Consider the following 20,779-nt stretch of genomic DNA (forward strand, 5'->3'; position numbering starts at 1 on the left):
TGACACCCCGACGGGCATGGGCGGGGCTATCTTCGGCTAGGTGGGAAGGTGGTGGTGTCGATCATTGTGGCGACCACCCCGACATGCGGCAGCAGACTTGTTGTGAAGCACGGTGATCACCGAAAGGTCTTTTTGAGGGTGCTCTCTCAAGATCCGGTGGTTTACTTCAGTCGGAAGATAAAAACTATGGACGGCGCCTTGACGCAAAGGGATGGTTATGCAGCACCTGAGCACATCGCATGCAGCTGTTGGGATCGTGGAAAAGTGGTGGTGACAACACATATGATGTCGATGGTGGTGCTGCTTAAGCACCTGGTCTCGAGCTCCGGGGTGAAAGCCTAGGTCTGACCCGAGTTGGTTATACCTGGCAATGGTGATGCTTTTACATCATTACCTTCTTGAAGGCATTGCTCGCATATGCTCGTTCAGGTTCTTCAGGGTGAAAACCTAGATTCTGACCTTGGATGGTTGGATCCGGTGACGGTGGCGTTTGAGCGCCAGTCCCTTTCTGAAGGCATTGCTGTAGAAGAATCTCGTCGGTCGTATGATGCCATGGGATGGTTGGTGCGGATACGGTCACCGTTTTAGTTTGCCGATCATCGATCTGATCATTTTTGTGTTTTTTTATCGCCCGTGCATAACTTTGGTCTTATTTGACTTTGCTATTTATCGGTGTGTTGTTTTGTGTGTGTGCGTTGATGTTGGGTGTGTACATCTTAGTTATGCAAAGGCCGGATGTATGCTCATTATGTTTGTATTTTCTTGATGTTTTATTTTGAGCCAATAAAATTTACCCTTTATCAAAAAATCACAATATTCAAACCTAGATACCAGACATCAAAGGCCTTTGTAGTAAGAGAACGGGTGTTTGTGCTCGTTTCGTCATTGGATGGACATGCACGGTCTACCTTACGAAATTGCGACGTCGCACGGCACGCCCCGGAAGGAGTGCGCCGACAAGCCGATGACCACCGGGGAGCAGATCTCCCGCATGTCGTAGTGCCTGGACTTGACGCCGCCAACCAGGAAATGGACGATCGCGGTGACGCGCACCTCCACGCCCACCTCGCCGTCCGAGCGGTCGTGCTCGAGCTCCCGCGCGGTCCAGTCGGGCACCGGCGCGCACCTCGAGCCGCGTCTCGTTCCGGCTGGGCTGGTGGAAGTCTGGCACGCCGGCGACCGCCAGCTGACTCGCCACCTCGCCCGCGCCGTAGTGCACGTAGATCCGGTTGATCAAACGGTTGATAGGAAGCATTTCCCTATATAAATCGCGGAATATATAAGCAAATGTTTCTTTCCGTAAGCTTGTCTTGGTCAGAACTCAAAAGTGACGGCCTAGGATGGATATCTGAACAAAGTGAGCAATAATAACGCACGACATACTTTTGTAGTGCGACGAAGGTAGGGTGCGTCTGACCTTTAGCGCTGACGGCAATCCACAATCCTGTCCGGCTTGCCCTCTCGCTGACTGCAAATCTACAATCCTGTCTTGGTCGCTACACTGATCGAGTGTGATGGAACTAGCTAGTTTTGTCCGTGCTTCGCGGCGCTGCGCGCGCAGGACCCCATTAGCCATCTATCTGGCTTTAGATCTCACCCACCGGAGGATATGATATGGTACAAGAAAGAACATATTGAACTTTTTTTTAAAATGGCTGCACTCAGTTGTTGCATTGCAAAATGTCTAGTCTGTCAAAATGTATTGTTCAAGTGGATACCAGAGATATACCCAAAAAAAAACAAGTGAATACCAGATACTTATCAAATTGCTGCGGTACAAGAGGGTGTGTCCGTTCTCGTTCATGCTTGGATTGACATGCACGGTCTAACTTAGTGTAGATTTTTTGACAAAGGATAATATATTAATATGAAGATATATTGTTGACAAGTGACAACACACGAGATACGAGAATGATTCGAAAGCACTGCCTTCAAGAAGGCAGCGGCGCTCAAACGTCGAAGTCTTTGATCCAACCATTGCAAGTCAGATCTTGATTTTTCACCTTGAAGAGCACGGTGGAGAAGACTCTGTAGCAATGCGTTCAATAAGAACATGTCGTGTGACCATTGAAGGCTGTATCGGATGCAAAGAAATCCGCGCCTCATCATGAGATTTTATGAAGTCACCGTAGGTACCTCGTAATCGACAGGAAAGTCTCCTCCCACTGAAAGCGTATCGCCGGAACGACAAGAACGTCTCCTCCAACTGAAAGCATATCATCGGAAATTCTAAAATAAATCCAGAATAAATGCGAGCACCAGACTTGAACCTTGATGGGCTGATATTACCACCGTCTACCTAACTATCTCAATCACATGTTAGTTCGCAATCACCCACCTCTTAGTGTAGATGTATGTTGTTATAAAAAACGCACCGTGCCCAATGTATACTCAACAATTAATAAACAAAACATGGCATTTTTTTTTTAATATAAGACATCACGAGCAGGAGCAATCCGTGGGCAAAACTCTGGCAGTCCTCCTATCTCTGGCACTGCTTTTAGTGCAGTACATATATTGGTATATATATCGAAATGACATGAAAATCACGAGAATGATGTCTTTCTCATCACTATAGGTGCACTTGTATCAAAGCAATCCAAGCATGGCCATAGTATATTACAAACATGACAAACAAAGAATTAAGAGCATCACACCATTCAGCATGAATGATGAGCTACCTCAAAAACAAAGAATTAAGAGCATCACACAGTATAAACCAACACCCTGCAGTAGTTAATTACACGCACGCACGCCATGCATGTACACGTCTGTCTCACGAAATTGCAACGTCGCACGGCACGCCCCGGAAGGATTTCGCCGACGACGGCGACAAGCCGATGACCACCGGGGAGCAGATCGCCCGCATGTTGTAGTGCCTGGACTTGACGCCACCGACCAGGAAATGGACGATCGCGGTGACGCGCACCTCCACGCCCACCTCGCCGTCGGAGCGGTCGTGCTCGAGCTCCCGCGCGGTCCAGTCGGGCACCGGCGCCGACCGCGCCACGGCGCGCACCTCGAGCCGCGTCTCGTTCCGGCTGGGCTGGTGGAAGTCCGGCACGTCGGCGACAGCCAGCTGAGGCGCCACCTCGCCCGCGCCGTAGTGCACGTAGACGGCGACCGACTTGTAGCGCATGGACACGCGCCGGTTCGGGTTGTCGGCCGCGAGGGTGAGGTAGAAGGAGGCGTTGAGCGTGGCGCCGCCGCCCCCGCCGGGCGGCGCGGTGACGTGGAAGCGCCGCACGGCGGCGCGCGCGACGCTGTACTCGATGGGCTTGGGGCGGACGACGAGCCAGAAGACGAGGACGACGAGGCCGGCGAGGAGCACGGTGACGACCAGCGCGGCCACGATGCAGCGGAGCACGGCCACCCGCCTGGCGCTCCCCGTCGTCGCCGGCATCGCGGTGCCCACCGTAGCTGCGCGCGGCGTATATACCTTCTGCCGCCGACGTAGCAGCTGTTGTTGCGTGGACGCGTGCACCGTCACCACGGCTAGTCGGCTATGCTTTGTATAGAGAGGGAGAGGGATCGGAGAAGGAGTGTACTGTACTTTACTGTAGTATAAGTACAGTACTGTATGATCGATCGAGTCTGCGCGAGTTGCTTCTTTGGCGGGAAAAGAATCGAAGGCGCAAAGCATCAAGCATGCATGCACAGGCTGTGCTGGGTGCTTCAAAAGTCGTGCTCCGTTCGCTTTCGGTTTCTTTGCTCCTTTGCTCTGGACGGAGGGATCCCATTTCCAGCTAATATTCCTCTCTGCGCACTCAAGGAATTTTCACTTGGAGAAGCAGAGGAGGGCTTAGTTTCTCGAGATGAGCAGCTCGGCGGTGTATGTGTTTCGGTGGCAAGCTTACTACTTAGCGCGCCCTGCTCTGGCTGAAGAAAACTTCATCCAAAAGTCCATGCAAATTCTGTGAAAAAACGACAGTAATCTACGTACTGTATGGTTGTGGATTTTGGCTGAACATGAAAACACAACCCTTCTGGTCTCAACAGGAAATATAATGTTTCATTTGCACACAAAAAGCTATATATTTTGGCCAAGTTTGTAGAGAAAAAACATCCCGGTTTTGAATAAATATACGTACAATTTACTTAAGATTAGGAGATTAGCGAAACTCCGGTAGTAGTACTAGTAGCTGAAGTAGACTAAACCCTCCAAAAGAAGACTACTAGTAGTACCTAGAGTGACAGAACACTGAACACAGGATGACACAAGTACAGTTCCGCGGTGACACCGTACAAGACCTGAAGAAAGAACATGCACTAGCTTAGCCAAATTGGACAGCACGCAGCTAATTAGCTTCTAGCTAGCCGTAGTAGTCAGCTACTAGTGGCGCGCAGAAAGTGGCAGCTAGCTTAGCCATCTCCTCACCTAGTGGTGTTTACAAAGTGGCAGCTAGCTTAGCCACGTTCTGACCCAATCTTTGCACTGCGTGTGCCAAAGAGAGAGGGAATTGCACAAACCACCATTTATTGGGGCTAATGTTGCACAAAACACTTACTATACGAGTTTGTTGCAGAAAACACCACATATTGATGTAATACATTGCAACTAGGAGTAGGCATAATCTAGTGTTTGGATACATCGACATAATTCCAGACAAATGGGTCCCGCTTGTAAGTGCACATGTGGCAATAAAAACCGGCCACATCAGCCAACATATTAGACCGTCATTATCTCCCAAACTTGTTGTCCAGTTGAGCTAACTAAAACTTCCACCCTCTACCAAACCATTGGTCTAAATGGGGTAAAACTTTCCCAGAATGGTACTGTAGACATGTGAAATTTATTGCAATTTTTTTCAAATTTTCCGAAATTGTTAAATTTTGAACAAAAATTTGAATAAAACAAGTTTGGGATGTGATAACCAACACCGAAAACATGGTAGCTATTGTTGCCATTACATTTCAGCATCCAAGTAGGTGCTATGTGGCCACTACAGCAAAGTAGTTGTTATATGGCCAATACAACCATCACAAAATAATATGACTAGTCTCACACAGCTGGTCTGGAGGAGGCGCTCTAGCTCTCCACAGCCGGCGATTGCGTCTACCCGCCACTACTGCCGCCATCGCATGCGCCCGGGGCGGCACCGCCCGCAGTCACCGAGATATATGCAGTGGCAGGGCGTTGTGCGGGAGGGTCAGCATGCCGCCTGTGTGGCTCGGCACGTCGGAGGTGGAGGAAGTGGCCTACCTTGAGCAGTGGCGCCGCCGCACGGTAGAGGAGGAGCGGGCTGATGGGGAGCACCGCATGCAACACGAGCACGTGGAGGAGGAGCAGCGGTAGTGCTGGCCGTGCGAGGAGGAGTAGGCGCGCGCGGCGCCAGGCAGCCCCACCGGAGGAGGCCGCGCTAGCGGCCCACCAGACGATGTTCCCCTGGGCGCAGCCGCTGGAGTTCCTCGACCTTACCCGCTCCAGCGACAAAGACAACACTTAGGGCTGTGGCCGAGGATGGCTGGAAGGCTTTTTTGTTTTTATTATGTTTTATGTTTAATTATGTTTGAAGTAAACTTTCGTCGAAGGTTTTAATGTTTAATTTTGTTTTATTAATTTGCATGTTTTAAATTTAAATTTTTTGTGTGCCTATTTTTTAAGACCACGCGGACAAATGTGTCGGCCAAGATGGGCGCACTAGCCAATCTAATCAAAAACCGGAGACGCGCGTCTGCTTGGTTCACCAAAACGGAGAAAAAAAAAACAAAAATCATGTTTGTTTGCATCGGCCGATTGAAATTGTCTTTACAAGCGGGACCTATCTGTCTGGAATTATGTTAATGTATCTAAACACTAAATTAGACCTATTTACAATGTATTACACCAATATGTGGTGTTCTTCATAACAAACCTGTATAGTAGGTGTTTTGTGCAACACTAGACTCAATAAGCGATGGTTTGTGCAATTCCCTCGCCAAAGAGATTATCCCTTTGCTTGGTATCGGTCCGCTCGAAAACAGAAAGCAAGGAGATACTCCGTTTGCTTACCGGGGAAAGTAAAGACAATATGGATTGTCCGGGTCATGACCTGTACTACCTCTGTTTTTAAATATATAAAACGCCTTGGCAGATACTCCCTCCGTTCCTGAATATAAGATGTTCTGTAGGTTCAATTTAAACTTTGAAAACGGCCAATATTCAAAAATGGAGGGAGGTGGTGGTAGTATAACTTCAGTGCAAATTGACGTCCATCAGTAGCGGTACAGAATTTGTGATTTTGCCCGATAGTTGCCCGTCAGAAAAATATATCCTTACTACTCAAATTGATTCTTTTTTACAGCGTAGGTAAATCTGGACCTAGTAGTGCCCGCATGTCTTCGAAAAATTGACAGCCACCAGGAAGAAGGGAAGTTAAAAGTGCATCGACGCGGTTGCTTAAGCCTGAAAATGACCTCGGATCGTGTGACAACCACAATGTCTTGAACGACTGACCTCAGACAGAAGACATACATAGGCACGGAGAACCACATGATCTTTGGCTACTTTTTTTTAATTATAGTATATTATCTAGCAAAGCATGCATCGTAGAAAGATGAGGTAACTTCCCCGCAAAAAAAAAAGAAAGAAAGATGAGGTAACTAATCAGCAGAGCTGCGGCCTAACTTAGCCTCCTCGCCGATGAGGTAATCAGGTAACTAAACTGTTCTTTTGTTGTTGCTGTGCTGAAGTGGAAGCCTCCTCGTACGACGTGTGGAACGATGCCACTCAGCGGTACTGCTTTTGGTAACTGCAAGATGTGTAGTACTCCTACACGTCAGCAGAATCATCTAGTGCGCCTTCAGTCGAAGTTAAACGCTCTCGAACTTATCTCTTTCCTCCTTCACAAGAAAAGTTCTTCTCCTCTTAGTTCGCCTCATCTTCATGAAGGTGCGAAGAATCCCGGCCCCCCGCTGGCGGGAGGGACCTCCTTCTCGTTCTTATTAGATTCAGCGTCTTGGTTGGGGTTGTGTGGCGGCGGCGATGTCCATCATTAGAAATAATATCTCCCACGTTCTATCCCTGTCCCAATGTTGTGTCTAGCATCGCCGGAGGGCGTGTGGAGGTTTGTCTCTGTCGGATCTCGCGGGATTCGGTCGGTGCTGCTTTTCGATGGATCTATTTGGGTCGGTCTTGGTTCGTCTTTGTTTGGGTATTTACAGGTCTGATCCTTCTGATCTACGGCTTTCTTCATCGATGATGACTGCTACTGTGGTGCGCTGATTCTATGAGATCTTAGCACGGCGACTTTCTAACTGTCTATTACAATAAGTTTTGCTCGGCTCCGGCTTCAGTATTTATGATTTTGCCTGATGGTTGCGCGTCATAAAAATATGTTCTTACTACTCAAATTGATTCTTTTCTACCATGAACGTAAATCTGGACCTTATAGTGCCCGCATGTCTTCAAAAAATTGACAACCACTAGGAAGGGAAGTTAGAAGTGAATCGACGCGGTTGGTTAAACTTGAAAATGACCTCAAATCGTGTGACAACCACAATGTCTTGAACGACTGACATCAGACAGAAGGCAGACAAAGTTACGGAGAGCTACATGATCTTTGACGACTTAGTTATAGTATATTACCTAGCAAAGCATGCATCGTAGAAAGATGAGGTAACTAATCAGCAGATCTGCGGCCTAAGGCCTTGTGCAGTGCTAGGTGCTTAGGAAGGTGCTTAGAGAAATAAATCGGGTTTTTTTGAAGCACCGATGTCTATTTCTGCAGGAGAGACGCTTAATTAAGCGTCTGCCCTGTACAAATAAACACCGATGGTTTTATGTTTCAGGTCTTCCCTCGCACCCCTCGCGTCGCCTCCCCCCGGGCGACGCCAGGGGCCCCAACCCTAGCGCCGCCAGCACCTCCCCCTCCACCCCCTCCTGCCGCCGCTGCCGCCAGCGTGGGCCGCGGTGGCGGCGGGCCCGGTGCCAAAGTTTCTGGGCGAGGGAGGCGGCGGATCCCATCTGAGGCGGCGGGGGCGGCCCTTCTCATGCGATCCAACGGCGGCGGCTAGGACGGAGTATCCGGGCTGTGCGGTGAGGGCCCGAGCACCATCGCCGGCGGAGCGGCGGCCCTGCATGGACGGCGGCGGTGGCAGCGCCCCATCCGGCGAGGTGGGCTGTCCTGCTCGTGATGGTGACGACGGCTGCTGCGGATCCAACGCCCCGTTTGGATCCGTCGCGGGGAGGCCTTTCGCCGACCGGCGGCGCATGGAGGGACCGGTGAGGAGATGCCGGATCTCCGCTGGAGTACTGACGGCAACATACGTCTTCGTGGCGAGGTTCCGCTCGGTTCCAGCCAGCCACGAGATCGGGAAGACGTGGCTTCCGGTGAAAATCGCGCCAGACTGCGGTCTTGGCGGACGATGGCGGCGTCTCAGACGTCGTTTTCTTCTGGAGGCATCATCGTTGCAGGTCTCATCAACCTGATCGGGAAGTTCTGGGGGAAACCCTAGATCTGGGTCTACCGGATCGGACGATGACGATACTATCAATATCGTTCTCTCTCATGGGGGCATCGTTTTGGAGCAAGTGCTGGTTGGAGGGGACAAGATGAGGAGCGGTGTTTCATCTGCTCCATTGATGACGGCGGATCTCGACGGCGTGGCGCAGTGGAGACTCGGCGCCTGATGAGTGGAGATGGACTCGCGCAGGAGGATGACGCTGCCTGGCGTCATGGTGGCGTCGGCGGCAGTTGGCCCGGCCAAGGTTGATGCAGCAGTACAGCTCTGAAGATGGATTCGTGGCAGGTGGCTGCGGCGGCCTCATACCCGGCAGGGGTCCTGGTTGAGAAGCACGCCGGACTGGTGGGTGCCCATACCCGGCAGGCGTCGTGGGTGGGACCTCAAGTCTTTAGATGTTTAGGTTTGGCTGCGTGGTCTGTTTGGTATTAGGCCCAGACTTTCAGCGCCCCTACATCAACTGGATAGGGATAGCGACAGTTGTTGCTTAGTTTGGTGGCTTTAGACTTATTGTTGTATGACTCTGTACGGTTTTGTATCAATAATTAATAAAATAGCCGTATGCATCGTCCAGATGCAGAGGCCGGGGGTCGTCCTCCTTTTCTAAAAAAACAAAAAACAAATAAACATCGATGTTTAAGAAAAGTCTGATTTATTTCTCTAAGCACCTCTTCTAGACACCTTGCATTGTACAAGGTCTAACTTAGCCTCCTCGTATACGTACTCCTACTTAACTGTTCTTTTGCTGTCGCTGTGCTGAAGTGGAAGCCTCCTCGTACGACGTGTGGATGGATGCCACTCAGCGGTACTGCTTTTGGTAACCGCAAGATGTCATCATCTATCTAGTGCGCCTTCAGTTGAAGCTAAACGCTGTCACTCTAGCATTGGCAGTACCCATGTACTAGCAAACACAGTCGGTGAAAGTGGAGGTGCCTGGAAAAGCAACGTACGGCATGGTTGGAACCATTACAGCCCAATTGATCATTGCTTAATTACGCTCAGCGGCTCACTCACACAAACACACACTTAGCTAACCAGGACCTAACAAAGTCGATCGATCGATAGTTGAATACCCGCGGGAATCGACAAAGAAATGGGCAAAATATCCACTTCTCCATGGATGGATCGAGGGGAAACATCCTGCAGTCCTGCTTGCTGAGTGGCGTGCACCTGTCTGTCACCGTGAGCGTGGCCCGGATAAGATTGCGGATGAGATCCGAGCTTTCCCCCCATTTTTACCGCGGCGTGCTCTAGTGCGCTCTGACTATACTACATGGCTCTCCCTCGTTTCTACTAGCGGTATCTCGTTCTCGTCCATACTCGATACCCGGTCGCCAATTCGCCACATGCATAGCAAACTAGTCCGAGCAGTACATCAGTGTTCCCATTTCCCGACACGGCACAAGTGCGACTGTTTTCTCTTTGGTTGTCTCAGCTGTCCGTCCCTTTCGCGTATAAATTCAGAAATTGCGCGGGAGGGCCTGCATGTGCCAGTTGAGTTTCTTTTTCTTTTTTGCCGGGAACAGTTTGAGCTCGAGTTTTTCTTTTTTTAACGTTTTGGGCTTCAGCTTAGCTTAGCAACCCAGTGTTCCTTCCGTTCGAACAGCGTGCTTGGTTTCCTATATGGACTTTGGGCCTGTGCATCCGCGGTCTGTTTTTTTTCACACGGTATAGATGTAAGCGCTCATATATACGCGCATATACGCACCTTTATGAACGCACACACACATACCCTGCCTTTATGAGCATCTCTGAGAGACTGTGTTGACATGTCGTCGTCATTTTAGGCGCTTCGTAGTTGACGGGAACATCTTTTCTCATTGAGTGCGCATCGCGGCGATTCTGAAATAAATTCAGGATAAATACGAGCAACAGGATTTGAATCTTGGTGCACATACACTGCCTTTATGAGTATCCACCTAACCATCCAACCACAGGTTGGTTGGTTCTGCATTGCATTTTGTTACCCACAGAGCCCTAGGCTGCATGAGAAAAAAAAGTACGACGTTTGGTTGCTCTCATTGGATGCAACAAGCCGCTGTTTGGTTAAATGCAAAACAAATAGTGTGCCAACCTCTTCAAGTGGTGAGATTATCAATGCGTACAATCATAAGCGCAACAAAAGTGAGCAACATTAGATTAAACCACTATGACAAGCCTACACATGATCACATTAACAAGCATACTGATAACCACTTCAAAGCACCTTGCAGAAGTGGGTTGAACCTATTTTCTCATGGAAGTGGCCAACATTTATTGGCCTCTTCAGACACCTCCTGTTGGGTTACAATCATGAGAAATATATTCAGGTGGGGAACTCCCCCCCCCCCCCCCCCCCCCGGTGATTTTTCAAAAAAAACCTCCTGTAGGCATTGCCTTCTACTACAACTTTTTCCTTGAAGCAGCTGCCCGAAGAATCATTGTCAATGACCAACTTATCGGTAGACCATTGCAATGAAGAACATTAGTCACAACATACTACCGAACAACAATGTAAATCAAACTACAATGCGTACAATAACAATGTGCATGTAAAGGGTGATGATCTTCACTTCATGTTGTCATGTAGAAGGGAGAGTTGGTACAAGGATAACACTAGAATGTGTATAACCAACCCTCGTACCAACAATCACCTTATAATATATGGACTGCACATCAGTGAAGATAATTTCTCAACACATTCCTAATCAAACAGCCCCCCCCCTCCCCAAAAAAATCAGACTGATCTACTCCCTAGTCAAGCTTAGCTTCCCCGAAATCTAGCCCTAAATCGATGATCCTAAATTGTTATTATTAGTGCACAATCAATGCTAAAATCTAATGCTAAAATCTAATGAAATCCATCCGGTGTATGATTAGTGCTAAAATATTATCGAATTGGTACACAGTCCGCAAAATGGACATGGTTCTATGATCCTAGCATTGCCGCCTGAGCAACAATCGCACTAAAAAACCTAAATGCTAAAATCTAATCGAATATATAAAATGTACCAAAGACAATGTTGAGTTCAATGTACATGCATAGCAAGCATGTGATTAATTGTGGACAGCATGACCTAGTACTTGCCATGTGGATCTGGTACCACCGGAGGTGGAGCGGGAGCGGATGACGCCGGAGCAAACCCTCGCACGAACGACAACATCCCCGCTCCTGCCGCAGTGGATGTCTTCACCCCTACCACGATCAACACCCCAACCCCCACAGAAGAAGTACCGGTCATCGCAGTCTCCACCATGTCGTCGGCTTAGTGCAGATGGGGGAAGGGGAGTTTAGAGGTCTCTCCAACCGACCCGGAGCGAGCCCCCCGCATCATGGAGGTAAGTCCACGGTCGTGGTTGCTAGCGGCGATGGGGGAAGGAGTCGAGCAGGGAGATGGTGGAGCGTCGGCGGCCATCGGTGGCAATAATGGGGCGGTGAGAGAAGGTGTGAATGCGGGCTTGGGCGATGATGGGAGAGGAATGGGGAGTAAATGGCCATCTCGTCCTATCTCTCGCACTTCCCAAGGCATGCAGGCTAGACGCACGCATTGCTCTCTAGAGTATGGCTCTGGATAAACGGTTGATTCAAGTGTTTCTCCTCAGCCAGGCCCATGGATGATTTAAGGTTTGTGCAGGCCATAGATTTGGTGCATGCCATGCAAGCAAATATGACAATTTTGCATCCACGGGCCTAGCTGGGGGTATGCGGGCTACTAAACACGCCCTAAGTCTCGGATGGATCGGTCAGTTATTGCAAAGCTGAGAGTGTATTCATTTTTTTACCTCCTCATATGTCTCAAAAAAACACCTCATTGTTAGGTCGAATGAGTCATTTACCATTAGTTACCAAGCTTAATTGTGAGGTTATTGTTCGCTACACTATTTTTTCCCAAGATCTGAAATGAGTCATTCACCGTTCGTTACCAAGCTAGGGAGTTAATTTTGAGTTGATTGTTCACTACACTAATTTCTCTCAATATCGCAGTCATTTGTCTGAACATTGTCTCTGCAAAGAATGTAAAACCTGTTGGGGAACGTAGCATGCAATTTCAAAAAAATTCCTACGATCACGCAAGATCTATCTAGGAGATGCATAGCAATGAGAGGGGGAGAGTGTGTCCACGTACCCTCGTCGACCAAAAGCGGAAGCGTTAGCTTAACACGGTTGATGTAGTCGAACGTCTTCGCGATCCAACCGGTCAAGCACCGAACATACTGTACCTCTGAGTTTTGCACATGTTCAGCTCGATGACGTCCCTCGTACTCTTGATCCAGCAAAGTGTCGAGGGAGAGTTTTGTCAGCATGACATCGTGATGACGGTGATGGTGATGTGATCCATGCAGGGCTTTGCCTAAGCACTACGACGATATGATAAATAGCTCCTGCTTTTAGTAACCCCTCGGTACTCCGATAAATAGCTCGAGGGATGTCATCGAGCTGAACATGTGCTGAACACAGAGGTGCCGTACGTTCGGTACTTGGATTGGTTGGATCATGAAGACGTTCGACTACATCAACCGCGTTAACATAACGCTTCTGCTTTCAGTCTACGAGGGTACGTGGACACACTCTCCCCGTCTCGTTTATATGCATCTCCTAGATAGATCTTGCGTGATCGTAGGAGAATTTTGAAATTACATGCTACGTTTCCCAACAGTGGCATTCGAGTCAGGTCTATGCGTAGATGATATGCACGAGTAGAACACAAAGAGTTGTGGGTGATAATATTCATACTTCTTACCGCCAACGTCTTATTTTTATTTGGTGGTATTGTTGGATGAAGCGGCCCGGACCAACCTTACATGAACATGTTCATGAGACCGGTTCCACCGACAGACATGCAACTTGTTTTGCATAAAGGTGGCTGGCGGGTGTCTGTTTCTCCAACTTTTGTTGAATCGAATTTGACTACGCCCGGTCCTTGTTGAAAGTTAAAACAACACACTTGACAAAAAATCGTTGTGGTTTTGATACGTAGGTAAGAATGGTTCTTTCTAGAAGCCCGTAGTAGCCACGTAAAACTTGCAACAACAAAGTAGAGGACGTCTAACTTGTTTTTGCAGGGCATGTTGTGATGTGATATGGTCAAGACCTTATGAGATATAAATTGTTGTATGAGATGATCATGTTTTGTAACATTTATCGGCAACTGGCAGGAGCCATATGGTTGTCCCTTTATTATATGAAATGCAATCACCATGTAATTTCTTTACTTTATCACTAAGCGCTAGCGATAGTCGTAGAAGCAATAGTTGGCGAGACGACAACGATGCTACGATGGATATCAAGGTGTCAAGCCGGTGACGATGGAGATCATGACGGTGCTTTGGAGATGTAGATTGTAACACCCACGATGCGGCTATATCTCCACGTGTCGGAGCACGACTCGGAGGCATAACCGCATTGTAGGCAATGTCGCAAGAGGGGTAATCTTTACACATCCCATGTACTGAATAATAAAGAGGTACAGAGTTGGCTTACAATCGCCACTTCACACAATTCATAAATATAGCATTACATCATCCAGAATACAATCAAGGTCCGACTACGGAACCAAATAAAAGAAGACCACCCCTAATGCAACAGATCCCCGATCGCCCCAACTGGGTTCCACTACTGATCAATTGGAAACGAAACAACACAATGAACACGATCTTCATCGAGCTCCTCCTTGAGCTCGGTTGCGTCACCTGCACGGTATCATCGGCACCTGCAAACTGGTTTTGGAAGTAATCTGTGAGTCACGGGGACTCAGCAATCTCACACTCGCGAGATCAAGACTATTTAAGCTTATGGGTAGGAAAGGGGTAATGAGGTGGAGCTGCAGCAAGCACTAAGCATATATGGTGGTTAACTTATGCAAATAAGAGCGAGAAGAGAAGCAAAGCACGGTCATGAACTAGAAGTGATCAAGAAGTGATCCTGAAACTACTTACGTTCAAGCATAACTCCAACACCGTGTTCACTTCCCGGACTCCGCTGAGAAGAGACCATCACGGCTACACACGCGGTTGATGCATTTTAATTAAGTTAAGTGTCAAGTTATCTACAACCGGACATTAACAAATTCCCATCTGCCCATAATCGCGGGCACGGCTTTCGAAAGTTCAAAACCCTGCAGGGGTGTCCCAACTTAGCCCATCACAAGCTCTCACGGTCTACGAAGGATATTCCTTCTCCCAGGAAGATCCGATCAGACTCGGAATCCCGGTTACAAGGCATTTCGACAATGGTAAAACAAGACCAGCAAAGCCGCCCGAATGTGCCAACAAATCCCGATAGGAGCTGCACATATCTCGTTCTCAGGGCACACCAGATTGTCCAAGGTTTCGGTAGGCCAACCCAGAGTTGCCCCTGGTGGTCACCGGCTACTGACAGTTTGGACCAACACTCAGAGGAGCACTGGACCGGGGGTTTAAAATAAAGATGACCCTTGAGTCTGCAGAACCCAAGGGAAAAAGACTTAGGTGGCAAATGGTAAAACCAAGGTTGGGCCTTGCTGGAGGATTTTTATTCAAAGCGAACTGTCAAGGGGGTCCCATTCCCCCAACCGTGTAAGGAACGCAAAATCAAGGAACATAACACTGGTATGACGGAAACTAGGACGGCAAGAGTGGAACAAAACACCAGGCATAAGGCCGAGCCTTCCACCCTTTACCAAGTATATAAGATGCATTAATTAAATAAGAGATATTGTGATATCCTAACATATCCATGTTCCAACATGGAACAAACTCCAATCTTCACATGCAACTAGCAACGCTATAAGAGGGGTTGAGCAAAGCGGTAACATAGCCAAACAACGGTTTGCTAGGACAAGGTGGGTTAGAGGTTTGACATGGCAATATGGGAGGCATGATATAGCAAGTGGTACATATCGCGGCATAGGCATAACAAAAGAGCGAGCATCTAGCAAGCAAAGATAGAAGTGATTTCGAGGGTATGGCCATCTTGCCTGAGATCCCGCAAGGAAGAAGAACGAGTCCATGAAGAAGACAAACAGACGTAGTCGAACGGATCCTCACAACTCCGGAACGAAACCGAACCTAACGAGAGAAGCAACCCAGAAAGAAGCAAGCAACAAAGTAAACAACCAAGCATAACATGGCATGATGCACAACCAAGTATAATGCATGTCCGGTTTAAATATGCATGACATGACAAAGTGCACAAACAATACTACAAATTAAGTGGAGCTCAATATGCAACGAGTTGCATATTGACGAAACACCACAATCAATTATTTAGTTCTCTCTCGGTTATGAACCCAACAAAATTAAATGTTGATTAACATGGAAAGAGGTGGAGCATAACAAAACTATACCATCTAAACAATTTAAATGGGGTCGGATATAACAAACAACAAATCCGGTATATCCCCATATGCATTAGCAATTTAATGCAACAACAATTTTTTAACACTTTAGATGTTATTAACATGATGCGGATGGCATTTGCAAGTTTTATGCAATTTTTACTAAAAGTTGACAAGAGTATTATGAAGCATTTGTCACCGTGGTGGAAAGGAAAGGGGTGCCACGGCAACGATAATGAAAACAGTGCCACGGCAACGTTCCGGTTCCGGTAGCTCGATTGAGATACCGATGCAAAGGAGAAGTGCGCGGATGCGTGCAAAAGATGGTGGGGCGCTCCCGGATACCGGGTGTCCCATGAGTCGATGGCAAGGAAGCGAGAGACACTACGGACACGGCGCAGACAAAGGGGACATGTCATACAACACAAGCATTCGTTCTCGGACGGTCATCTCGGTGGTTTATACCTTCGAAGCAAGCGTTTCGAGGCGGACGGGTTCGATGGGACGTAGTGGTACTTTCGGTCCTTGGCGACAGAAGAAGTACCGATGTTCTCAAGGCACTTGTCGGTCCGGACGTGGTGTAGTTGTACATGGCAAACGTAGTGGTACTCGGCGTCTTGTCAAACCCAAGCGACGGTAGAGGAACTCGCGATATTGGCGACGGTAGAGGCACCCGTTTTCTTGTCAAAATCATAGCGGCGGTAGTTGTACACGGTTTGTAGATGTTCGAGTCACCAGTAGAGGTACTTGCATAGTGTTACAAGGTCAGTCTCGCCGGTCTCGGTCTCGGCAGCGTAGTTGTACAAACGCGACATCGGACTTGTCAAATCCGAACTCTTCGGGGGCGTAGTGGTACTTGGCAAATCCGCGTAGTCGTGCATGTTCCAACATCAATTTTGGAGGGACACCGACGATGTGGTACTTGGCGAATCCGGGAGACGGTACTTGACGATCCAGGTATGTGTATTGAGGGGCTCGACGATTCCAAGTGACATCGGTACACATCCACGGTAATCGTCCACTTGAAGGCGGTAGACGAAATGGCGATCTAGGTACTTGGTGTGCCGCGAGCAACGTTGTGGTGCAAAGGTGCAGCGGTGGGCTCGAACACGAAAATGTTGCCGGGATGCGACATGGGAGATGGGACGCACGCAACAGAGGCTAGCGGCAACGCATGTCCATGGCCCCTGGCCAGAATGAGCAGGACGATGAGGAGGGAAGGGCGCAGGCACACCATGGAGGCCGGTGGTGCCATGGCCGCGCGGGTCAGGCGAGCTCGCAGTCTCCAGGCGGAGGAGACGGACGACAGCGGCCTACTGGTCGCCGGCAGGACAGCTGGAGTTGAGGAAGAAGGAGGCCGAGGCGCGGGGGTGCTCTGCGAGGAGAAGGAAGAGGAGAGGCGGCGCGGGAGAGACAGCGGCCGCTGCGCTAGGCAGCGGAGCGAGGCGCTGCTGGCGTGGAGCGGTTGGGAGGAGGACGAGGGAAATGGGACGAGGGCGCGGTGCTTCTCGGTGGCTTGGACTCCGCCGGCCGGAAACAGCAAGGAGCTCCTGCTCCCGCCGAAGACGGCGACGGGAGGATGGGGAGAGAGAACGCAGGGGCCATGGGGCGGCTGCGCGCTTGCGGGAGCGAAGCGATGGGCGTGCGCGCATGTGGAGAGGCTCGGGGTCGCGCGCGCGGTGGCCCTCCTGGAGGTCGCCGATGGCGGTGGGTGGCGATCGAGAGGAGGACGAGAGGAAGATGGGATCGGGGCGAGCGAGGGTCTCCTGGCGGCGCGAGGGAGGATGCGAGGGAGATGGCCGAGAGATGGGAACGCTAGGGTTAGTGCGGCTGGGCTGCGGGATGGCCTTGGGCCAAATGGGCCAGTGCGGTGGAGGTCTGCTGGTTGGCCGTCCTGGGCCTTAGGGAGGAAAGTGGGGAAGCAGGTCGGCCTGGCACTGAGGCTCAAGTGGCCAACTGGACCTCTCTCTCCCTCTCATATTTCTTTAGCAGAAAGACAATAAAGAGAGGAAAAGAAAGAGAGGTTTAGGAAAAGATTTTTGGACATGGGGATAATTTTCCCGAACTCACAAAAATACGCTTGTTCCGAGAAAATAGAGAAGGCCAAGATTGGATGATGTAAATTCAAACTCATTTGAATTTAATTCAAATGGGTTTGAACTAGGACTAGGTTTTGGAAGTGTCCAAAAATGTCGAGAATTTAGGTGGAGCTCCGGAAAATGACGAAAGGATATATGGCAAAGTTAGAGGCCAAGAGTTGTGATAACAAAGGCATTGGGATCTGCAAGTGTGTTATGGTGAATTCCAAAAATGGAATATTTTATAATATCTCCCTAAATATCGGGAGGGTATGTTTTAAAGAGAAACCACCATGTGAGTTCCCTCAATTTAAACGGATCGAAGATCCATACGGTTTATTTAGTTGAGTTGCAAAAATTAATGATATGATGGATGCAATGCAAAAATAAAAGGAGCAAGCAAAAATGAAACACACGGAGAAACCCGGAACCTATGGAAGTCTTCTCGAGCATCGGTCTTGGGGCGTCACATAGATCAAAGGCACAAGATGATGATGGCCATATCATGTCACATATTTTGATTGCATGTGATGTCTATCTTTTATGCATCTTATTTTGCTTAGTACGGTGGTAGCATTATAAGATGACCCCTCACTAAATTTCAATGTATAAGTGTTCTCCCTGAGTATGCACCGTTGCTACATTTTGTCTTGCTGAGACACCACGTGATGATCGGGTGCGATAAGCTCTGCGTTCACATACAACGGGTGCAAGCCAGTTTTGCATGTGCAGAATACTCGGATTAAACTAGACGAGCCTAGCATATACAGATATGGCCTCGGAACACTGAGACCGAAAGGTTGAACATGAATCATATAATAGATATGATCAACATAGTGATGTTCACCATTGAAAACTACTCCATCTCATGTGATGATTGGACATGGTTTAGTTGATATGGATCACGGGATTATTTAGATAACTAGAGAGATGTCTATCTAAGTGGGAGTTCTTTAGTAATATTATTGATTGAACTTTAATTTATCATGAACTTAGTACCTGATAGTTTTTGCATATCAATGTTGTTGTAGATCAATGGCCCGTGCTACCGTTCTCTTGAATTTTAATGCATTCCTAGAGAAAGCTATGTTGAAAGATGATGGTAGCAACTACACGAACTGGGTTCATAACTTGAGGATTATCCTCATTGATGCACAGAAGAATTACGTCCTGGAAGCACCGCTAGGTGCAAAACCCGCTACAGGAGCAACTCCGGATGTTATGAACGTCTGGCAGAGCAAAGCTGATGACTACTCGATAGTTCAGTGTGCCATGCTTTATGGCTTAGAATCAGAACTTCAAAGACATTTTGAACGTCATGGAGCATATGAGATGTTCCAGGAGTTGAAGTTAATATTTCAAGCAAATGCCCGAGTTGAGAGATATGATGTCTCCAACAAGTTCTACAGCTGCAAAATGGAGGAGAATAGTTCTATCAGTGAACACATACTCAGAATGTCTAGGTACCATAACCACTTGACTCAGCTGGGAGTTAATCTTCCCGATGATAGTATCATTGGCAGAGTTCTTCAATCACTACCACCAAGCTATAAAGGCTTCGTGATGAACTATAGTATGCAAGAGATGGAAAAGACAATTCCCGAGCTCTTCGCGATGCTAGAGGTTGCGGAGGTAGAAATAAAGAAGGAGCATCAAGTGTTGATGGTGAACAAGACCACTAGTTTCAAGAAAAAAGGCAAAGGGAAGAAGGGCAACTTCAAGAAGAATAGCAAGCAAGTTGCTGCTCAAGGGCAGAAGCCCAAGTCTGGACCTAAGCCTGAAACTGAGTGCTTCTACTGCAAAGGGACTGGTCACTGGAAGCGGAACTGCCCCAAGTATTTGGCAGATAAGAAGGATGGCAAAGTGAAAGGTATATTTGTTATACATGTTATTGATGTGTACCTTACTAATGCTCGTAGTAGCGCCTGGATATTTGATACTGGTTCTGTTGCTCACATTTTCAACTCGAAATAGGGACTACAGCTTAAACGAAGATTGGCTAAGGATGAGGTGATGATGCGCGTGGGAAATGGTTCCAAAGTCGATGTGATCCTCCTCGACACGCTACCTCTACATCTACCGTCGGGATTAGTTTTAGACCTGAATAATTGTTATTTGGTGCCAGCGTTGAGCATGAACATTATATCTGAATCTTGTTTGATGCGAGACGGTTATTCATTTAAATCAGAGAATAATCATTGTTCTATTTATATGAGTAATATCTTGTATGGTCATGCACCCTTGATGAGTGGACTATTTTTATTGAATCTCTATTGTAGTGATACACATATTCATAATATTGAAGCCAAAAGATGCAAAGTTAATAATGATAGTGCAACTTATTTGTGGCACTACCGTTTAGGTCATATTGGTTTAAAGCGCATGAAGAAACTCCATGCTGATGGGCTTTTGGAATCACTTGATTATGGATCACTTGATGCTTGTGAACCATACCTCATGGGCAAGATGACTAAGACTCCGTTCTCCGGAAAAATGGAGCGAGCAACTGACTTATTGGAAATAATACACTCTGATGTATGCGGTCCGATGATTGTTGAGGCTCGTGGCGGGTATCGTTATTTTCTGACCTTCACAGATGATTTGAGCGTATATGGGTGTATCTACTTAATGAAACATAAGTCTGAAACATTTGAAAAGTGTGAAGCCCCCGATTTGACCGTACACTAATCATACACGCAAACGTGTACGATCAAGATCAGGGACTCACGGGAAGATATCACAACACAACTCTACAAATAAAATAAGTCATACAAGCATCATATTACAAGCCAGGGGTCTCGAAGTCTCGAATACAAGAGCTCGATCATAGACGAGTCAGCGGAAGCAACAATATCTGAGTACAGACATAAGTTAAACAAGTTTGCCTTAAGAAGGCTAGCACAAACTGGGATACAGATCGAAAGAGGCGCAGGCCTCCTGCCTGGGATCCTCCTAAACTACTCC

General features: G+C 48.1%; 1 protein-coding gene and 1 pseudogene across 1 annotated transcript; both read right to left on the reverse strand.

Annotated features, from left to right (window-relative positions):
* Nucleotides 1-909: 909 nt before the first annotated feature.
* Nucleotides 910-1,255, reverse strand: LOC125532870 (annotated as a pseudogene).
* Nucleotides 1,256-2,558: 1,303 nt separating this feature from the next.
* LOC125533845 (NDR1/HIN1-like protein 10) lies at nucleotides 2,559-3,521 on the reverse strand. The gene has a single exon (XM_048697181.1). The coding sequence runs from the start codon at nucleotides 3,401-3,403 to the stop codon at nucleotides 2,777-2,779; it is 627 nt and encodes a 208-aa protein (XP_048553138.1). The 5' UTR covers nucleotides 3,404-3,521; the 3' UTR covers nucleotides 2,559-2,776.
* Nucleotides 3,522-20,779: the final 17,258 nt, after the last annotated feature.

Source organism: Triticum urartu, chromosome 1 (genome assembly GCF_003073215.2).
Source record: "Triticum urartu cultivar G1812 chromosome 1, Tu2.1, whole genome shotgun sequence".
NCBI classification, from domain to species: domain Eukaryota; kingdom Viridiplantae; phylum Streptophyta; class Magnoliopsida; order Poales; family Poaceae; genus Triticum; species Triticum urartu.

What these genes read in the sequence shown, in the direction of transcription:
- LOC125533845 (XM_048697181.1), bottom strand. Translation starts at nt 3,403, where the DNA reads ATGCCGGCGACGACGGGGAGCGCCAGGCGGGTGGCCGTGCTCCGCTGC.